We start from the raw sequence: 22863 nt of genomic DNA, 5'->3' as shown, positions 1-22863 counted from the left end.
AGGATGTGTAACTACCAGTCTGAGAAAGTTTTAATTGCAGGCAGAACTGCCTCTAAGGAGGCTAGTAAATACGCTTGTTTGCCTTGGAGTATGCCCCAGCTTTAGTATGAAATGCATTTGCATTAAACACAGCTACGTACCGTAGCAGGCCACATATACGAATGTGTATAATACTTCTAGCAACCAGATGTTTTCCTTTTAAAATAAAATAGATAACCAAATTTCACCTAGGTTACATTCCCCCCCTCCTCTTGGCTTTGAAGTTTGCACAAGCTGTAAGATGCATAAAACAGGGCATGTTATGTTACCTCATAAATGTTAAATTGCTCAACTAAGTCCAAGTCTGTTCCTTTCTTGTTCAAGTGTCTCTGTGAAATAGCTTCAATGCCTAGCTCTTCCAGACAGTCCACGACGTCGTAGAAAGAGTCTTGATCTGGCAACCCCGACAGAGTCTAAAAATCAAAGGAAAAACATTTAAATGTGTTTGTTTTGAAAAGAATTAAACAAAGGTTTTTAAAAGCGGGTGGCAAGTGGTGCTATGTATGATTTCAATAAAGTTAAACCCATGATGTGGGATTAGAGACACCGCTAGAAAATAAAAAACAAGTGGCACAGCTTTTAACAAACAACTCTGTGCACTGTGTAGAAAAATGAATAATTGGCAAAACAAATCAATGTTGTTATTTCATACAAAAAAGTATGGAAAATGTGGGCCTTTAAAATACACAGTTGGATTCTTCCTGGCTTCATTCAAGTACAGATTTAAAGAACAGAGAATGTTAAAGCATCAAACACAGGGATAAAAGCAAAGAGAGACAAAAAAACGGTTTAGCTAAAAAGAGTGAAGCTGATTTCCTACTGATTCCTCTAAGTTTGGCCTTAAGAGAAAAAGTCCAATGCACAGCTGTGTGATGTCAGGACAGCAGGAAATATCCTGCACCATGTGCCTACTGTCCTCCACACCTGCAGCAGAGGTCATCCTCCCAGCGCACAAATTGTTTTATATTACAGAGATATCGACTCCTCTCCTCCCTTCCTCCCTTTCAACTTGAAAAGCCTTATGAAAGGTACACTGACTCCTTAACTCTTCTAAAATGTTAAGAGTTACTAATTCCTGATTATAAGGCAAGTTGTTACCAGTGGCACTGGAGAGGAGCTTTTGCATACGAGAAAATAAAGAATGCCAATAACAGCTGTTGAAAATGAACTGTTTAAGTTCAGAGCTTTCTATGGCACCTGCTCTATGTTCAAGAGAAAGCACTTTTCTTACCATAGTCACTTCCCATTTTTTTGGTGAATTCAGAAAACTGAGAAAAGGAAGATGGTCTCCTGCAGTATGCTGTGCATACCAGAGCATGACACTGCCGTATATGTAGCAAGAGGGATTGAATCAAGTCACTCACAGCTTTACCGCAGAGTGATGCGTGGGAAGAGGTCATGGGCATTGGACAGCTTTGTTCAGAGCACAAGTGAACTTCATCCACCAGAGTCCTGCAGATGTTTACAAAGACAACAGAAAACACCAGTATTCTGGTTTGCCATTGATTTCTACTCAGCTTGTGCTGATTTTTTACCGCTTCTTATGGGTGACACAGAAAAATGAGTGTAATCCTGCACACGTTGAGCAGAAACGACTAAACATAGTGTGCAACCTACTTGCAGAGCAACGCACACCTCATTGCAAGAATCAGTCTATACAGAGCCATTTCTGCAAAATACGTGAGAGTGCAGGCTGCAGGCAACACAGTTGCTCTGGATTAGCTCACCAGAGACGTGCTTACTCCGAAGTAGTTTCCTCTCTCCTACTTAATTAGAGAAAGAGCAAGAGATAGAGACAGCACACGCAAAAACCAGGCTCTCTCCAGAAAGAGTTTCATCTTCTCATGCCCAGGATGGGACGAACTGTGCTCTGAGAATACTGGTTTTCTGGTGTCTGGTTTTTCCAAAGTGGCTCTGAGCAGCAGAGTGCAGAAGAGAGCAGCCACTCTGGGCTGCCTCCCTACAGCAAGAAGCTTTACATTCAGAATCATAGAATCACAGAATCATTTAGGTTGGAAAAGACCTTGAAGATCATCGAGTCCAACCGTCAACCCAACACCACCATGCCCACTAAACCATGTCCTAAAGTTGGGGGCAGCCTGTTCCAATGTCTGACAACCCTTTCAGTAAAGAAATTTTTCCTAATATCCAATCTAAACCCCTCCTGGCGCAACTTGAGGCCATTTCTTCTCGTCCTAAAAAAAGTGGTCTGAATTACATGACTAACAAGACAGAGGAATAGACAGCTGACATATCCTGCCCTGCTAAAGCACCTCTTTCTTGTGAAATGAGGCACTGGAAAATGTGCATCACCAAGGTACTTTTAAATTTAATTTTATTTTTCTCTAAACACAACACAGCAACATTTTCTTCTTCAGTCATTACAGGACTATTGTCTGATGTCTGGGGAGGTCCACTCCAACAGGAATGTTAGCACAAACACCAATGAAGTGTTAGGGTTATATGTTCAGACTCTAATTAAGTATTTGTCTCTGTCCAGAACAGTATTTAAGCCTCTCTTTAAAACCCACTGAAGACCATGATACGTTTTCCTGAACAGTGCTGAAAATACATACCACGTACATTTTGTTCCTTCCTAAACTGACACCTAGCATTGAGTAAAAGTCTGAGGAATCAGCAAATGACGCTATCACACTGTAAATTCAACGGAGCTTTAACATGGATATGCAAATACTGTAACAGAAAATGATGTTCTTTATCAGGCTTTCTCTTGCTTATGAAAGAAGTAGACAGCAACTACGCTGACCCGAGTGTCTTCACGCACAGTAAGATGTGATGTCTTATGTGCAAAAGGGCGACAAAAGAGTCAGATTTTCTGCACAGATCTTCTGAGCATTTACTTCTTAAAATATCAGGAAACGGTCTCAATGTTGATATGCACATCACCCAACTTCAAGTACAGCTTTTTTAAAATCTGAGGTAAGGCAGGCTATAGACAGGGAAAACAGCAGCATAAGGTAGTATTTACTGGCAACCCTGCTTTTGTCAGCAGCTTTTTATTGGTTAATATAATTTTAAATCATGCAGCAGTGGAAATCCAATTTTCACTGCATGCTACTGGCCAGAACTGGGCAATTGAACTCCCAAGTATAGAAATCAAATATTTTTCCTTTGCACGCTTTGTCATTAAACTCACAGATCCATTTTCAGAGCCTAATGCATATCGAATTCGATTTCTAACATTATAAAATGGGATATAAAGGGGCATGACTGGTGTCACAACAAGGTCAGTTCAGTCTGGCACAGGAGAAAGACTTCTGCAGTAACTAAACACAAGGGACATGAAGTGCTTGCATAAATTAATTCTGGCTTGTGATATTAGAAAATAAGAGTGGGCCGCAATTTTCTTGGTGGCTTTATAAAGGAAACAAAAGTCACAAACAGCAGAGCAGAGGTCGGAAATTGGGCAGGTCCTTCCAAGGTCCTTGCTCCTTCCCGAGCACCCAGTTATGTTCAAAATGATACTCCAATATCAAAATACACATACAAGTCCCAAATAGCTCCTCCTGCTCTGAAGACTGAGCCTTACAAAATAAAAAGCTGTCTAGAGAATTAAAACTTAGCCACTTGGAGAAGGGTGTTTAAACCATACTCTGTGGTTTGCTTGCTGAATTTTATTACAGTCTCGCTACCTTAGACCAAAACTGGGATTTAGAATCTGAAACTCTTCAGAACTCAAGTGTACAAAGGAAACATAAATATGAATGTCAAGACTCATTCCTATGCCTCTATCCAGTTTTGGTTTGAGGAAACATCCCTGAATTAAGATTTTTATTTGTTTGTTGAGTGATTTTCCAAGTTGCTTTCCCAAGCCCTTGTGGGAAAGCCTGTGCAGCTTTGAGTTTTTCCCCCTTAAGTGGCTGCTTTTGGAATAGTGAACTAAATTAAAACCAAAATCCCAGCCCAAGAGTTTTCAGCCTGATATATCTTCTTAACAGCATTTTTACCAAAGCCTAAACAATACATTTTACCTACCACTAAATGTAACAGTCCCAATGGAAAGAAAGGCAAGAAAACTAATGAAGCTGTATCGGGGGTAAAAAACAAAACAAAACAAAACAAAAAATGAGAGTTTTATGGGAGTGTAACAGCCAAATGTTTTCCTACATGATAGAACCTATTAGACAACACACTCAACTGGTAATAGCACTATATTCTTATCACTACATATCCTCAGTTACGTTTCTGAACAAAACTTGACATAAACTAGTGCTAGTCTGTGCCTGGCTTCAGACTGAAAGGCTCTCTTTATTTGCAGTTTTTAAAATGCGTAGCCCTGGATGATACTAGCTAGTAAAACTAATAAGCATGGTGCCTTTTGTCGTTTACAAAACACTCACAGTATAAAGCAGTGGTTCAGAGAGGATACAGACAACAGAAAGGCCGTTTGGTGTGCAGTGCTTGACATGCAAGTCCAAGTAACGCAAGACTACTAGCAGTAGTTACTAACCATCCGACAGACTGGGCTTCACTAGAGGGCTGTGCACTCGATAGAGAGACATTAGCTAAATCTTACGCGCTACGGTGAAACGCACTAGATGGTAAATAAACACGCTTAAGGGCATAAGCCAAGTTTTCAATTGCTTTGGGATAGGAAGAAGCCTCTCTCATGTATTTGTTTTCCCAGGTCCTACAACTTCTAAAACATCTGGTGCAGCCAACATCAGACACAGGCCGTAAGATGATCATTGCTCCAGTGTGGTGGTTGCAATATTCTTAATGCAGGTCATCAAAAATTGATGTGCCAGCTGCTGTATTAACACCACACTGGCCTGAAACAGCACTTTTTCAGCTGATGGACTGCTGCTGGGTGATACTGTAAGCTCCCACTAATAACCACTGGCCTGGAAGCTGGTGCTTAAATTCTAGTCTTATACGAGACCTGCTAAAAAACATTCAGTGCTTAATCCGACTAAAACATATTAATTTTTATGTACATTCTAATTATTTTATCTATGTATTTTTAAAAAATGTATTGTATGATATGAGAGAACAAGCAATATTAAATGCAGGTAACAAGAAAATCAACAGTAATCTTACAACTACAAAGCTTCTAGTGTAATCTCAGTAATGACGAGGTTTTATAGCAGTTAAATAGAAAGTGAATTGAATGCAACACAGGATTTTCTTTCTGCATTTGGCAAGTAGGTTTTGGTTGTTTTTTTTTTATATACAAAGGAAACACAAAGGCTTTAATCTATCTGGACTTCAGCAATAAAAATGAAGAAAGTAGAGGCTAGAATAAGATCTAACAGATCATAGGAACTAACGAAAGGAAGATAACAAAGGTTATACTGGAACTATACATAACCGGAAGTATCTGCATTGGGATCAGTCTCATTTAAGAGATTCGTTAATGCCTAAATCCCTCCAAACTAAGAGAGGGTTAACATTAATGAAATGTTAGCATAAGTCAATTGGTGAAGCATCAACAAAAGAGAGGGAGAGGATAAAAGGACGGGAGCAATTCTTATGTCTGGGCAGATGTGTTTTCTGCTCTTGAGCAGGAAGGAAAATTGTAAATGTATACATGGCGACAGAAAAAGGAGCAGAAGTATGCTTCCTTAAGACAAATCCCTCGTAAGGACTCTGTCTGCACTGAAAACTTTGACATTTCCTCGCCTAGAGAAGCTGAAACCATCTGAGCCTTCTTTGTATTCTCCGCGGGGGGAAAAAATTACAACTGTGACATGCTGCTTGCTGTTTTCCCTATAATCATGAAAAAAATCCCATTAAAAAACATCATAAAGCTGTCCATAAGCCAGATCATAATTATAAGTGTGGCATTGTGGGATTCCTCTCTTCCTTGATCTTCATAACTGCCTTGATCCTTTGACTGCGAGATGCTTTTTCTTTTTGTGTGTTTTTAAAGAACTACCTCCTCCTAAAAATAGCTTTCAATGTAGTGAAAAACTCAGACTAAAGGAATCAACTATAGGATAATAAGAGAGTCAACACAGAACAACATTTTTGAAGAAGTCAAACACCAGGTAGATTACGACTGTGCAAATGATGAAGAGATTTATCTCAGAAAGAGGAACTGGTACACAAAACAATGAGGTGTAAAACAGAGAGATTAAAAACTAGTCACCTCGGCTTTAATAGCAGCTCCAGACAGAAGCATATAAAGCTGGTGATGCCTTTCAGAAAGAGTACATCAGCGAGATAAGGTGGTCTTTTAAAGTCAAGAGGATCCTTACTACTATGTAAGCAGGAGCAAGGGCAGCTCTAAGCATAAGTACAGTAACATCACCGATGTCACCAGGAGAGGTTAGTCCCTCTCAGGCATCTTTGCTCGACAATATCTGCCATTAAGAAATCTTTTTATCAAAAAAACACCAAAGCAACCAACGGCCCCAACCATGTAGCCATCACCATAATAAGCTGGCACCTTGATTTATGACCTCCACCAACAAACTCAGGATCTTTAAATGAATATAATGAATAGTAATAATATTCCATAATACTCTGGCCTGTTAAATATAATCATAAAACACACAGTTATTTTGATTCGATAGTAGTATGTTGATCTTCTGTGCTCTTTAAAAAAATCCATTTTTAATTTTAGTCACCCTAACATTTGTTTAGGACTAGATGCTAATTTTTAAGGAATTTACACTAACAAATTTCTAACTTTTACGGGCCTTTCACCTTCTCCCTCCTCATAGCACAAGTGAGTACTTTGGAAAACATTTGATTTTACTGCAAAACTAGTACCCGTAATACAGGATGCAAGAAAATATAAAGAAAGAAGAAAACCTGCAACTTTGTTTTTTTTAAGCAGAAACACTCTTACTAGCACTCAGACCTGCTAAATTCATCATATTTGGTTTGCAGTAAAAAAAAAAAAAGTAAACAATCTGAACTCAAAAATTGTGCACAATGTAAGCCTTCGTGAGAATGTGATCTTTTCACCAGCACTTGCTTTCTTTCTCCCCTTGGATAATGAGTTGAGTTTTGTTTTGCACTGCGTTGTCTGCATTGGGAGAGGAGCCATGTCATAACACGTTTCCGCACAGCATCTAGCAAAATAGCAATTCTGCTCCCAGCTACCGCCTCTGGGTGACTGCAACACAAGTAACAAGAGCGTGCTGATTGATTACAGCTGGTCCTGCAACTTCTCCGGGACAGGTCTCCTTTGTCATATATTCTCAACAGGGAAGATCATTGTACAATTGAAAATACTAACGTTATCTCCACCAGTTATGCTAACAATGTAAACAAACCTTGTTAACCAAAGTCATAGCGTAAACCAGTAGTTCGGTATCAACCCCATCCTTCTCCTCCAGGATCTCCATGATGTTGGACCACGGCTTGGCTCCTAAAGGAAAAGCAGAAACCATTGGTGACGGTGATCAAAATGGAAAGAAAGCTATAGCATCAACATTTATCCAAAAAGTAGCACAAGTTGGAATATGTGGCCAGGTGGAAGATCCAAGTGGAAAGGTCCAGGTTCCTCTGCAGTCTCTCCTCCTTCACAGAGTGTGAAGTTAATGCAGTGAAAGCTACCGTGCATCCTAATGCAGGGGTCTAAAATATGCCAGGTGGACTTTCCCCAAAGGTACCAATTTCTCTCCCTTGGTGATGAAGGAAGCTTTGTTAGCCCAGTTTGATCGACACTGAACTCCTAAAAATCATGTGGGAGGAATTTTACCCCACCTATCATAGGTTCACATAGGCTTAGACAAATCTTCAGCAAAAACCTATATGCTATGCTTTCAGTGTGCTTGTTGCTCACATTCCTAGTGCTATTACTGAGTTACGCTGCATTAAGATAAGTCCTGTTAACAAATCAGTGCAGCAGAGAAACATAGTTTTCTCAAATAACAGGCTGTGTATCTTGGATAAAAGAAATGATCAATGAGGGGAAAAGAGTTTTGCTGTGGTTCTTACTCAAATTATTTTCGTAAGAATCCCCTCTACAGAACTTTCAGATACGTTTCTCTCATTTTTCCACTAAGATCAAAATTTGTGCTTCTAGTTATGATGCATTTGCTTGATTTGTATGTTGATTTGCATTTGCAGGCATATCTGATGCCTAAACCCAAGTGGCTTAGTGAGTTATTGTGCCAAAAACATCAGACTGGCAATATCAGCCAGACTCAAGATAACCTCTTCTGTGGAAGGTACCTTGTAAAACCATCCTGTTCCATTTGGCTAAAAGGCAGATGGTTGCATTTACTAAAGAAAAAAACCACATAACTATTTTACCTAGGAAACTGAAGTAAATAATCAAAGACTGTAAGTCAGTGTTTTCTTTGGAGTAAAGTTAAAGGTGAGGAGGAAGAAGCAGAAAGCTAACCCTAACTTAGAGATACTCAACTCAACTACACGAGCATAACTGTGAGAGTCTTTGAATTTCAGAGGGAAACATGCAAAGTATTCCAACAGCCCACATCCCCGAAACACTATGGGGATGACGATAGTTTGAGTATAATCAGGCAGTAAAATGCAAATGTTTCACCACAACCACTTGTTGCTGACTGATCAGTGACCCCAAGGCTAAAACTCTGCATTACTCTCACAGTGATAACGGCCCTTGTTAATTCATGCTGATATTATATAAATATCCTGCTACACAGACATCAAATCTCTGCTAACCAAGGATCTCCGTTTTCAAGGCGATGGCAGTGCACTGTGTGGAAAAACCTGTCTATTAATGAATGCACAGACAGCGATATTTCTCCTGTTTTCTCTCCCCCTCTTTTTGAGACAGTCTCTGATCTTTACTACTGAATAATAAATCAGAGCTTCTTTATCTCAAGCAAAAATCAAAGGGGGGGGGGATTCACTCTCAGCTCTCCAGGTGTATTTATGTGCATTACTAATTAAATACTAATTCAAATACACAGCTGTAATGAAAATACACTAGACACCTCTTTACCAGATTTTCTATATTACCAGACATTTTCTGCAGTACATGTTCAAAAGACATGTGGAACAAATTCACTCGACTCACAAATGATATATGATCAGCAGGAATGATATCCTCACTACAAAAATGTCTTCCTGTGGTTTCCAGTGAAAAATAAAAATTGAAGAAAATAAGAAAGAGAAACAAAGTGGGGAAACTATGCAAATCTGACTTATGACAATGCCATTTGGAAAAAAGCGAGTTGACAATAACATAAAAAATCTATTATTTAATCCATTGCATTATTCAGTGAGAGTCCTTCTAGGGAAACATGCCTTTATTTTGCAGGCAGGTTTTATTCTTATTGGAACATTCCTGTTCTGTTTTTTAAAGATAGCATCCTGGTGTTTGATTTTTTTTTTTTCCCCTGAATGTCTCAGTACTTCTCCATTATCATAAAAGAATATTTTCAGGATCACCTTGCTGTTTTCCTGCAAGGATGATATATAATTTTCTTCTACCCATGCTGCTTCTCTATTTCAGAATACAGGTTTTTTTAAATTGTTTATCAGCCATACTTACTAGTAAGGCAGCCCTGTAATAGCTCATCCATCTTTCAAAGGCTTTAATTAAGGTGCTGCTACTAAACTTAGGCAATTCCCAAAATCTAGTCTTAAATTTGAAATTCTTCATCTATTTCCTAACTAAAATCAAGAGGAGGCAGTACTATCAATGACTTTGATAGAGCTACTCCAATTTGTACCAGATTAAACCTTTCTTTTTAAATGCTATTTTCCTCACTATGATCTCAAGCTGAACAGCCAAGGAGTGAACATGGAAATAGCCGTAAGGGGACAAGGCAGTTCTGGTGTGGAAGTTGCACCATGAACTTAATGCGTTACTATACTTGGGTTAATATTCCTTGCTAATATGTAATGAGAGCCTATAGTTTCCAACATATGAGACACCATGGGATATGGCAGATCTAAAACAGGTGTCTGCTCTCATCCACTCTCATGCCCTGAGCTTGGATTTCCAAATATGTGGTTCCTGGAGAGTCACCGCTTAGAGATGAGACCACAGGCTGCAGTCTACATGAAAAAATTAATTTTCAAGGCAATATTTTTGTAACGATAGGATAATAGTGAAAAAACTCCGCTGCATAGAAAAACTTTGTGAAAGATACCTTGGAAAATAATTCACTAAAAAAATTGTTGACCCTTCTGAACTCATTGGCTGCTGCAGTAAAACAACAATGCTTATACAAGTGATATGAAAAACACGATGTATGTTTTTCTCTTTTCCTTTAAAAGGTTATTTGTATTGTGGAGAACATTAAAAGCTCGCCATTTATAGATGGAAAGGAACCTCTGAGGAAACTATTATGCAGAGTTAAAATCTACAGCTTCCATTTTCTGTGTAATGATCAGAATATAACAAATCCTGAAAAACCTAAACTCAAATCTAGGTTTGGCAATGTATATGTATTTCTAGTAAAAAACATAAATCCATATAATATTTGTGCATTATGGAGTTTATTTTTAAAAATACTAAGTGTAATCATGTACGCTTGCCAATTCTCAAAAAGGTTTACTTTCCTGCCTGTCCCCTCCACCCGGTTGTGATGTAGAAGAATGATGATGTAGCATCCCAGTGATTCTTCCAGGAGCAGACTGGGATGTTCCCACAAGGCTGTGAGTTCCATGCAGAATTCACGGCAAAATCGATGGGAACGATGAAACAGGCTCGCTGATGTAAAACAGCAGAGGTCGAGTTTTGCATGTGTTCTCCTGCCTTCTAATGGGTAAACCAAGAACTGCTCGACTGCCTTCACAGGCTTCTCACTGGGAACACCTCATTATCGTGGCTACTCCAAGAGGAAGGCTGGAACCTCAACCCTGATGCTACTTACAGCACTCTGAGTAGTCACACACACAGTGCATAAACATGCGGAGAACTGCGGGGTTGCAACAATTAAGCCTACATTAAATTAATACAATCTATTTATTGAATAAAGTTGCCCACTGTTTTCAGTCTCAGTCTTTTCTCAGTTTCCCCTTTAAACATTCTTAGGTATTTCATTTAATGCTGTCATCCGTGTACGATGCAAAATCTTGACATCACAACTACACGGGATGTATAAAGCATGAAAAATCTTCCATCAGGCCAGAACCATACATGAGGACTGCCACCAACTTACAGAGTGCCTGTCTCTAGTAGCCATAGGATGGAAAGGTAGTAATAGTTTTGGAAAGACCGCAACATCTTGTACTTCCAGCTATTTAAATATGAGTGAACATACAGCCTTCCATCATACCTACAGTACGGGTGTTAATTTAGTGGGTATCTAACTATGCGTGAAATGGCAGGAAAAGCAGGGAACTTATAATGCAGGCCATTTACAAATAACGTAACAAGTCAGGTAGCAGAAACTTAATTCACTAACAGTATGTGACAGTGTCCAGGTCAGTCACAGGGCTTTAACCTCTGTCCTAAAGCAGCCCCAGACAGCAGAGTGCAACGCCAGCTCCACTTGCCAGAGCCCCCACAGTCCCAGTATGCTTAAACTGAAAAGAGATCAAATTCCTCTGGGGCTCTGAAACAAGAAAGGGCAGGGGAAAAGGGGAGCTAGATGGAAGTATAAGTAGAAGCAACTTCCTATATGATGAGGGCCATGCAGTTATTCACTTACGGTCTGCTTGTATCTGAGAGTAAAGCCAGCACTTCTATGGATCTCTGTACTTCAGTTTGCATATGGATGTATTCTCCCATAGGAACCACAGATGGGATTGCTTTGAAACTAGGCTGAGTTAATATGGGGTTCTTTATGTTAATCATGTGTGGTACACATGTTGAGGAATTATGTCATATCTCATCACCTTGTATGTACATGAAACATTGGACTTTTGTCAAAGCAGTGCTAAACTTAATTATATACCTGCAAGATTTATGACAACATTTCAAGAAAAGGCGCATCGCTTTTTCTTCCTCTATTTCTGTTCCATTAAATCAGTCATTAAAGGCAGGTACTCCTCAGTTATAAGCCACTAATTTCAAAATAGAAATTAAAACATAGCACATTCACAGCTAAAATTGAAGGGCTATTACATTGATGACCTAAAAAAAGAACTAAATATAAACCAGAAAAAAAATATATCTCTATTGTAGCTAAGTGCAACTGCTTAATAATAAACAAAGAAAAGAAGAAAGAAAGAGAGAGAGAAAGAAAAAGAAAGAAAGAAAGAAAGAAAAACTGGGTATTTGGGGCTAAGTTGTTTGCAAGAGCTCATGAGACAATCTGCCAACTGGTATGAGAATTCCCATAAACTCCTTCCTCATGCTCCTAACGTATCCATCTAACTACACACATCACTTTTTTTCACATGTTCTATGTTGTTACTTAAGTTGTTTTATTACTTTGGGACATGTAAATGCTTGCCTAAGGCTGTTCTACAGATACAGAAGCGCATGGTAGTGTGTTTAGGGTCCCCCTTTCTTTCTCTTTTTTCTTTAATGAGGTTTGCTAGCATGTGAACAGATGGCAATTTGAACACGTTGAGAATACCAGTGAGTTCAGAGAGCTGAGGAAATACTAAGAATGACTGCAAAAATAAATCACAGTGCTCACAATCACATGAATATTGTAATTACATTTCTGCTTATGGCATTGTAAGGTTTATTGGTTTTAATTCAAAGCAGAAAGCCAACCTGAAGAGTCCACTCTTTAAAGTGTTGCACTGGTTTTGAATTGCCCCTGCCTGCTCTCCTGCCATATGAGACAATCTGGGGGGTTTTTTTTTGTCTTTTCAACGCACTCATTCTGATAGCTGAAAGCAAAATATAGCTACTTTCTCCTCTTTCTGGCACCACCTTTCTTCCCAGCCCCCAGCTTTTTTTGTTTCACTTTTACCGTATCAAGTCGCTCAAACAAGTTCAGCATGGAGGCAGTTGCTCCACAAAGGGGATCTTGCTTTCAACCTCCATGTGTTTCAGACCACAACAATGGCTCTCCCAACCTCAAAAACTCTCCTTGAGGCAAAGGAATGTTTTGCATCAAGAGAGAATGCCCCGGGAGCTTAGCAATGGCTTTGTGGGAAGAACAAGAAAGAACCATTTTTGTTCTATTTATTTGTAAAAAATACAGTATACATATTCAAGTATTTTTCACGAGCCTGAAGGGTAACAGATTCCATAGCATAATATCTGCTCAAGGGCTTTATTTTAATGTAACAACAGATGGTTTTGCTTTTACTATAAAGCCTGTACTATTACTGACCTCGTCTTTCTTTTCAAAGGGATTACACTGATTAGATATCATTTTCTCTTCTAAATCAGACTGCTGCTTCTCAGAAGGAAGCAGGAAGACAGCCTGGCCCGAAGGAGCCTGCGAGGTCGGACGATGCAAGGGGGCTTACTTTGCGCATGGGTGCAGGGAAGGGGCAATGACTGCGGTGCCCAGGGAGGCAGTCGAGTTCCTCAGCTTTTCACTCTTCACTTTCCCACTATAATTCATCCCTCAAAACAATCTTAAATTGCATGAACACAAAATATGCTTTTAATCCAGAAATGAAGGGTACGTCGCGCAAGGCAGGCATCATGACAGCAACTCTAGAACCAATGAAATCCATGATGAAATGCCACCCTGATCTCAGCGGTGCTGGGATTTTGCACCCCCCAAGTGAGGCTACTCACCTCTCTTTTCATCAACGGTAGATACTGCCTGGATTAAAAGCGGGGCGTTGGATTCGGTATACTCCACAAACACCAGCAGCAGCTTCAGTGCTGTCTTTACCACCAGGCGGAACTGGAAGAAAAGAGTGCAACTTGTCATTCGGCAAACCACAGCATTTCCAGATGTGCTAAATGACAGTGGGCAAGACACAAGCACAGCGATCCAAATCTGATAATAACACATGAACGGAAAAGATTAAGCAGCGCCAGGCAGGACTGAAAAAGTGAAAGGTAGCCAGTTGGCTGAAAATTTCACTCACCAGACAATGCTCTCCTAGGGAAGTCTCAATAGTCAATGAATCCAAACAAAAGCGTAATACGCTGCCACATGTAATAGAAGGTTGAACATCCCACCTATGCGTGCACCTACGCATATCCCCAACATTGCTGTCCAAAGTTTGAGGTACACAGAACTTACTGAGCTAAGAACGTATATATTCCTCTATTTCTCAACACAAGATTTATTTCCCCCTTTCACTGTGAGTTTCTAATGCTGTCAAGTTGCTGTATAATGGGCTGATTTTCTCCTCATGCTTTCTTCTTTTCTTACAATGTTACTATTATCTCTTAAATTATTAAATAGATCGATCTTCACTGTTTAACACAGCTTGGGAAAAAGTGTGTTTAATCTCTATCCCACCCCGTCACAAAACGTGTAATTTACTGGAACTGAGCAGTCTGCCTGCAAGTTTTCAAACTCAGTTTTTTGTACATCCCCAGGAGTGTGAGTTCAGCAAAGACTCAACATTGGTAAAATGGACCCACTGGAAATCAATAGCCAAACTGTATCAGTTTCGTCACAGATCTCCCATTTCCAGAAAGGATCATTTGACTATTAGATAATTTTCAAAGCACTGAGTAAGAATTTTCAGGGACTTGCTTGTCATGATCAGGTATGTGAAAAACCAACTCTTTACTTAAGGGAATATTTGGAGTTTTTAATAAAAGGGAGATGTGAAAGCAGAGGACTTTAATAGGCAGGGCTCTACATGCCCAGCTGAGAGGGCTTTTACTAGAAGAACTGATTCTAGGTCAAATCTGCTATATCCTCAATCTAAATAATGGATTTAAAGCCAAATAAATGGTGCTACACCGCTTGTCCCAGAAACACAATGTCCAACCTACTGCAAGTGGATCAAGCTCCAGAAAGACAGGTATTTGTAAGTTTACTGTATTTTTCTACTACCTTGTTCTGCAGCAAATCTATCCAACAATGTGTAAGATTTTTAATGAGACAGCTACAGTAATGTGGTCATTACTCTCTCCTTTGCCATTGACAGATTTTTAAATCTACTTTAGGATGCATTCATGTAGAGATAAGCCATGCTCCAGAAAATCCCTGTCTTTGTCTCCTTACATTAAGTTGGCAGGCACTCTGAAACATAGCTGCTTGGTCATTAAAATGTCTCACCCAGGAGGAAAAAAAAAAAAAAATCATTATACTGTATTGCTAAACTGTTTCAGGGATATATATAGTTTCTGCCAGTATTAGCTCATTCCCATTCCTTCATTTTTTCAAGTCCTCTCAACATAGCTCTTCTAAGAGACAAAGAATCACCATTAATCATTTCATAGATGAACTCAAAACCAGCGACTATGTCTGTATTCTAAAAAAGACTGCAAGTGCAGGCACAGACTCAAGCTACTGCCTTCCCATTGCCACTTACAGAGACGTACTAGAGCTCACTTCAAGGTAGCAAGCTAAAATGTAACTTGCTGCTATAAACACAGCATTTAGTGTCAACAGTGACCCAGTTATTTCCCTAGCTTCTTGGGTTTTACCCACTCGTGCTGAACTGAGCTTAATGCACTGCAGTGATGCTACTAGCAGTGCAAAACGTTCTGTTGTTGAATCTAGACTCTTTCAGACTTGATGTATCATCAAATCAGTTACGATTAGGGCTGACAGCCAGGAAATCCCAGTGACAAACCTGACCAGGTCCCTTAAGACGCTTGGTTAGCCTAACTTGCAGTTGTACTGCTGCAGTGATACTTCACAGATACACGGGGTGGTCGAATTAAAGGAAACTGATATCCAATGACACACCAAAAAATAATTTTCCTGCGACTGCACAGGACATCTGTGTATTTGCCTGTCAGGCCAATACCTCGCTGTTTCTGCTCTGCAACGACATCTCCCTTAGCAATCAAGTTCAACTGTTTAATAGACATATTGAAAGCATTTCTAACAAGTCTCCGCGTGTTTTGTAAAGTTACTTTGTAAAATAGGAGTTACCAGATTACTGTCAACAATTCTAGTATCAACATACTTCCCAGATAACCACCCGCATACTACTTACTAATCTGATCAGAATCCTTTCCCTAGAAAGGAAGCCTTGGATATTACTTTTGATGGTTCTTAAAACCTCAAGGCTTGGCCACGTGGTGACAACAGGATGCATTTACACATAAGTACTCCATAGCGAAGTTCCCATATGTTTCCATTTGACAGCAATCAGTGGGGGACACACCGGGCTTATGTCTATTTTGGAAACCTCTTTTCCTTCCAGAAAGAAGGACCTTCTGCAATACCTTTGCTCTAACTGTTGCCTGCTGGCCGTGGCAGCTGCTGTAATAAGGAGCTAGTCGCTACGCACTTTGTATCTGCAACGCCGCAAATCCTGTGAAACCTCCACCAGAAACCTTGCACCAGACTAAGGCTCGAGCCGGCTGATTAGTCGGGTGCTGTCTGCACGTGTCAATCTTCTGTGCTTAACGAGCTAACAGATGACAGCGTAAGGAATAAATACCACCCAGAAGCAGTCCCAGAGAAAAGGAGTGATTAGAAAAAGCTATGTTTTGCTTGCCATTTAGCTAGTAGAAGGACACCGTAAGTTCAGTTCCTCAGCACGCAAATATTCAGGGCTTATCCAACTCCTCACAAAACAGTCGATCTGCCCTGGGAAGTGGAGGTGTCTGTAGGTGAAGGTACCTACCATGGCAGCTCTCTGCTGGCAGTCAGCGCAGCCACTAGCTTTGAGAAAAACCACATTTAAAACACGCTATTTCCTGCTCGATAGAAAATGGCATCCGAGACCCCTGTGGGCACTTTTAAGCCTGCATGCTGCCTTGGACACCTTGGGCAAGCACAAAATCAAAATACTGCAGTCCTAGACTAAGCCGCACGATGCCTACGCTGGGGACTTAGTAGCTACCTGTGACCCACGCAACCTTTGCACGCATCCTACGATGGGACTTTTAAATACTGCTTTAATAGTGCTTCTTGACAGCTGCACCGCTCCTTGGAAACTGAAGCCTTCAGCCAGCCAAAGCCCCTCCGAGACATCTGATAGACAACCTGTCACCCCCAGATTCACGGACAGTCCAGAGCCTGACACGCTGACGCTAAAATCAACTCTAATTATACACCACGGCACCAAGGTCTGTTCCAGGGATACTTGCTGCCAAGACCCACGTGAAGCACGGTGTATTTTCTTACGTGGCCTCCAATGCGATGTCCTACCTGTTAAGTAGATGATCCCTTCGTGACCTCCCGTGGGCCTGACCTGCCTGTGGCAGCTCACGCATGCCGCTGATGACACATTAAGTATTGGGTATCGCAACGGGAAGGGTTTCAACCAAGACCGAGAATGACTGTTTCACAACTTTCAAAATACCAGAGCTATTCAGAAAGTTTCCATTTGTGACCAACTACAATGACTGTCAAAGTGGGAGATCCTCATATCTTCGTGAGTGAATTGTAAAATGTGTTTGCAGGGCACGCCTTTTCAATTATTTATATAGTAGACAGCTACATTGCAAATAAAGTAACTGTAAATCTCAAAACTGGGAGATTGCTTCACAGGAAAAAAGAGCAGCAATTCATCGACTTTCTTGCTTCCCTTTGTGAAGCCACGGGAGTTTTTGCCAGTCACTGGTATCGTTTTATTTCACATGATGTACCCAGATGGCACAACAATGGGAGCAATAGAAACAAGTTTCATATTTCATACGCAAGTAGGTGAATCACTATTCATTTGAATCACTGTTAAAAACTTCATGATGGCTTTTAAGGCTGTTTCTGGGATTTACCGGGCTCTCATTTAGTATTGAAGACAGGCACAACTTCTTTCTGAATCAGCTTCAACTGAGTCACAGTTCTTAAAATCCACAGGGCAATCACACTGTTACTTCAAATACGATTAGATGTCAGAAGAGCAATAAAAGAGGTAGACGTATGCTGTGCTAGCTCAGAAAAAGTCCTGGCATCATCACTTTGCAAACACTGGTTGTTGCAATTAATTCCAAATTTCCATCCTAAATATTACCGCTTAGTTAAAAAAGAAGGCTCATTGAGGCAATATACACACCCACTGGCTCGGTAAAGTGACGTTTTAACAGTTCTGAGATTAAATCAGTATTCTTGAATGTCAAAACATCAAAGTATCAAAACTTCTATTAAGTTAGAAAAGAAAGTCATATGGTGTTTTTGTATCACGTGCAAGCTGATTTATAGAGAGGAAATGATGTTAGCATCTTCTGGCTACAGATAAGATGTAGCCAGCAATGTAAAAGGAAGAAGAAAAATTATAAACCTTTTCCCTCTGACTCGCTTTACATTATACAGTGGGGTTTGGCAGTCCCTTTCCTTTTTATCTCTTTATATTTAGACAATCGGAAATGTGTTACAGACCCAGCCAAAGAGACCACACAACAGGCTGCAAAACTCATGTCTCATGGAAGGGCTTGTCCCAGTTGTTAATCACTTGCCAGGAAAGGCTTTAGCCTTTACAAGGAATGTTGTCAGAAAGTTAATTAACTTAGAAACCAAAGCAATATTTGCAAAGTTCAGGCTTAAAAATTAGGGTTTGGGTTCTTTTTTTTCCAAAAAAAAGGAAGAAAGCAAAACCAAAATTGAGTAAAAATTTAATACTTCACTCAGAGCAATGTAGTTGCTTTGGATTTATGCTATTCAGATTTAAAGGAGAAATGGGCATTGGATTTTTAACTAAAGATTTACTATGGCCAAATCCTCCGAGGCTTAATCCAAGTGCAGACATGGTCTCACAGGCCACATACTCAGCCTGCTGATACGACACAGCCAGGCAGAGCTGCAGCTAAAGAAACATGCGGTGCAACCAGTGTCCAGCCTGCTGGTGAGAGCTGCATGGGCAAGCTGAAACCCTTCTTTCTTGTGGGGTGCAAAGATGCCCCCAACTTCAGATCTAGTGCTGCCAGAACAGCCCGCTGGCGTCCCCCCAGCACCTGCAAAGTGCCTCAGTTTCATGTTTCACAAGGGGATAAAACCACCTTCTGTTCACAAGACGAGGAAAGCTCTTCCTGGAATGGAAGATTTTTTATATGTGTATATATATTTTTTTAGTAAAATACATAATATATATTCTATATATAAACCAATATTTATTATAATAAATAATAAATATAATATCTAAAATCATAAATATATACCAGAAATATATAATAATATATGATGTAATAATATGGTATTATTTTCCTTTGTAGTAAGCAAGGAAAAGGAAACAGATACATCGAGCTTAAGAGAATCTTAGAGTAATTTAAGTTGGAATGGACCTAATACCACTTTCCTTCTCATCTTAGGTGAACAAACCCAGCTGCCTCTTCCTCACATATCATGTGCTCTGCCCCCCTCACCATTGTGGTGAGCCCCTGCTGGACGTGCTCCAGTAGGTAAATATCTATTTCTTACTGAGGAGCCCAAAGCAGGACCCCTGAACTCCCGATGCAGTCTTACCAGCACCAAACGGGGTGAGGCACTTCATTCAACTTGGTGGCTACACTCCCGCCAACCCAGCCCCGGATGCGTTTGGCCTTCTTTCATACCTGGGGACACTATTAACTCTTGTTCCAATTCATATTCTCTTATTCAGAATAAGTAGACAGAATTAAATGCTGTGATGCTAAAAGAAACAACTGTAATTTTCCCTGATTTTTAAGAAGAGTTACCAGGACTCCGTACCCTTAAAGGGTTAATTTTCAAGGAAGAATCACAGGCAAATGAAGAAAAGAGGCAGAAAAGGAAGACGTACAAAAAGTGCCAGTTAACACCTGCCATGAGAAAACTTTAGTCCTAACAACATTCACCTTAAGCTTGCAGCATTACTGCTAAGGCCATCAGAAATAAGTACAGGACATGTTTACTTTATCTATCAAAAAGTTAGATGTGCATAAAGAAAAGAGCATTGAGATGCTCCTAGGATTTCTTACAACATTGCATGTTCCATATATTTCTATAACTGTTATTCCCAATCTGCCTCTCCTGTTCAGACAGGGGAGTCAGACTGAAGCACAGCTCTGGCTTACATGTCTCTGGATGAATCTCAGGAGATAGGCAAGGATAAAATATCTTCTAATATTTCCAAATTATAATTTGGGATTCAACCTGAGTTTGTATCCAGCTCTTTGGTTTCCTGTCATATTTGTTGTTGCTGATAGTGCAGAAAGCTCCTTCAGCACCTGGTGAAACTACAGAGACACACGCACTCTTCCACATATACAAAGAGACTAGTACATATATTAGAAGAACATATGTACTAGAAGAAAACCTTGTTTTCTCTATCTACTTGTTTGCTACCAGCTTACTGTTTTACTGTTGGTTTACATGGTACCAGAAGCCTCAGGGTTGTGCTTCAACTTCACCATTACTGGATATGGGCAGCGATTGCTGTCTATTCTGTATGAGAGAAGGTTTGCCTCTAATGACTGCACAACACAATCTTATCTTCCTAATGCTCTGGCGTAAGGCATCTGTATTTTGTGGCAGTTCCCAGAACCGTGCCAGTTTCTTTGTTCTCTTTCTTTCCCTGGAAGGTAAAAATGCACCTGGAGCACGTCTGCCCTTGTTCTCAGAGAAACATCTAATCTTGAAATCAGAAATCTAATATTGAAAACAGACGATAATGAGGAAGGACAACTGGATCATCTTATGTTGGCATCCCTTTGCATAGCATCGGGGTTCGGTAGAAGTTAAGGTATTTACAGCCCATAAACCAGGATGCGTACAAAGCGGCAGGAGGCTAATCTTATTTCTCAACCAGGTAGTCAGCGCCAAGTATGTGCATGCATGACACATGAAAGCCCTTTGCCAAGGATGCATCTCTGTAGCCAGTCTTTTAGAAACATAATTTACCTGATACATACAACACCCCAGTATTTTCTGATAAATATTAATTTTCTCAAATGTCTGGAACAATGTCATTTCAGTATTTCACAAGCTGTTCACCTGTATTTACACAACAAGGATGTCTCCGCTGCAGCCAGCATCTTACTGGACCTTTCCCACATCTGCACAGCAGAAAGGAGCCAAGAACGCCAGCACTGGGTGCACAAGCAGGGAGAGCCACCTCAGATAAAATGACTAAAGACCAGCTATCTCACATGTATGCTGGGCTGGCTATACGTGGGAAAGAACTGTAATATCTATGGCAAGAGCAAATCGCTTTGTGAATGCGTTGTACAGAGTGTCTACGTAACCCAGACAAAAATATACCGGAGCGGGGGTGTGGGGCTGTCAAACAAGCAAGGGGAAAGACATTAGGGGGTAAAACGTTTGGAGACCCCTATTACTAGGATCTGCAAATGCTTTACAGAACATAGAAACAAAATTCTTTCTATTCTCTGACTCTCTTCTCCCAAACTGACATTTGAGGTCAATTACTTCGTTCCAAAAAAAGGGTGATGACTCCGTTTAGTAATCCAGTTCCTTTCTATTCATAGCTCCCGAATGCAAGAATGATCAGAAGAATGAGATCCTTCTGCGTCACCTGAGCCAAGTGTTTCTAGTCAGCTTAATTTTCCATCTAAACTTTAAGGCAGCCTCTTTTAGGGGGAATGATGAAGAAATTGGAAGTCTAAATAACCTACGGAACACCACAAAACTTCTCAAATGAGCATGATCACCCTTGTATAGAAGGGAGAAAGAGTTCATATGTGCTGGGGCCTTAAAAGCTGCTTTCTAGGTTGCGCTGAAGGCATGCCAATCCCTCCACTTTCTTATCAGAGAGGCAACCGCTGCCCAAGTCACAGGGCGTGCAGGGCACGTGGAGGTATCACAAAGCTGAGATGCAAGGGAAGCAACAGTTAAACACAGCACGCATAAAGTAAGTGAATAACCCCATTCTAGGTACTGAATATTGCGTACAATTGGGCATTTTATATCATGAGGGCTTTAAGTATTAAACAATCTATGTTTCCGTGAGCTGGTATAACAGTAGAACAAATAAGAACGCGTGCGATGCCATCTCTGTATTTTAAGTATTGGGTTTTTTATTAGTTAGAGTATATTAAAATAACGCTAGACCCCATTTTCATATTCAGCCATTTGCACTCAGATTTTCAGAGAGATGCTTAAATAAGGCATCTTAACTGTTGTTAAGTGCTTTGCAAGCTCAGGACCAAAGGCGCGGACGTTGCAGAGAGGAGAGTTAGACTGAGATGAAAAACCCTATATGCTTAGATGTCAGATGCTCAAAAATTATCAATTAAACAACAGTCTTTTAATTCTGAATGTTCACTTAAGCTTTTCTCTCTGCAGAGCATGTAATGCTAGGAATGGCAGAGAAATGCATGCATTTACTAGTCTTAAAATGAAGTTTCTCAGAACTTTGTAAACGTACTGGATAATGATTATAAGGTCTGCGCACTGTTACATATGCGGTGTGTATCTGTTATTTATCTGCGGTGAGATTTCTGACATGAAGAGAAAGAAGGCCATTAAAAAGAAATTCATCTGGCTTACCAAAAAAACACAGGGATGAGCAAGTAGTGATTAGTGACTGGTCAACAGGAAAAAAAAAAAAAAAAAAAAAAAAAAAGGCTCATGCCTGGAAATGATTATTTACATCATCAATCATGGTCCAAAAGCAGAAGGGGGAAAAATGAAAAAAAACTGTACACAGAAGCAGGCAATTCATATAACAAATCAAAGCATATTATAGGCCAAAGCGGCTCTCAGATGAACACATACAATTCTGATGGGAGCTTTACAAGAATATGTTGGGTGTAGAAATCAGCCCTGTATTAAGCCATTTGTAATGAACTAATGATGTAGCTGCATTTCTCATGCAGCAACCACCTTGTCATACAGACATTGTTTAAAAAACTAAGCGCTGCGGAGCCTGGAATGAGACAGGAGATGCTACTGGGTTTTTTGTGCATTCCCCGCTCCCCCTTTTGCAATATCAATGCCAATCTTCCTCTGAGGTGGGGAAGTGACTTTCTCATCCCATGAAATAGGACGT

General features: G+C 40.1%; 1 protein-coding gene across 11 annotated transcripts in view; it reads right to left on the bottom strand.

Moving 5' to 3' along the window:
* Nucleotides 1–22863, bottom strand: part of FHOD3 (formin homology 2 domain containing 3) — a 391220-nt gene that overhangs the window by 120721 nt on the left and 247636 nt on the right. For all 11 annotated transcript variants that reach the window (XM_052787649.1, XM_052787651.1, XM_052787660.1 and 8 more), the window contains exons 7-9: nt 13607–13718; nt 7287–7381; nt 309–452 (exon numbers count right to left, since the gene is read on the bottom strand). In XM_052787649.1, the coding sequence (XP_052643609.1) occupies nt 309–452; nt 7287–7381; nt 13607–13718 (351 nt within the window). The remainder of the gene's footprint in view (nt 1–308; nt 453–7286; nt 7382–13606; nt 13719–22863) is intronic.

This window comes from Harpia harpyja, chromosome 5, assembly GCF_026419915.1.
Source record: "Harpia harpyja isolate bHarHar1 chromosome 5, bHarHar1 primary haplotype, whole genome shotgun sequence".
NCBI lineage: Eukaryota > Metazoa > Chordata > Aves > Accipitriformes > Accipitridae > Harpia > Harpia harpyja.
Note: the sequence above shows the minus strand (reverse complement) of the source record. Positions and strands in the feature narration are given on the sequence as shown.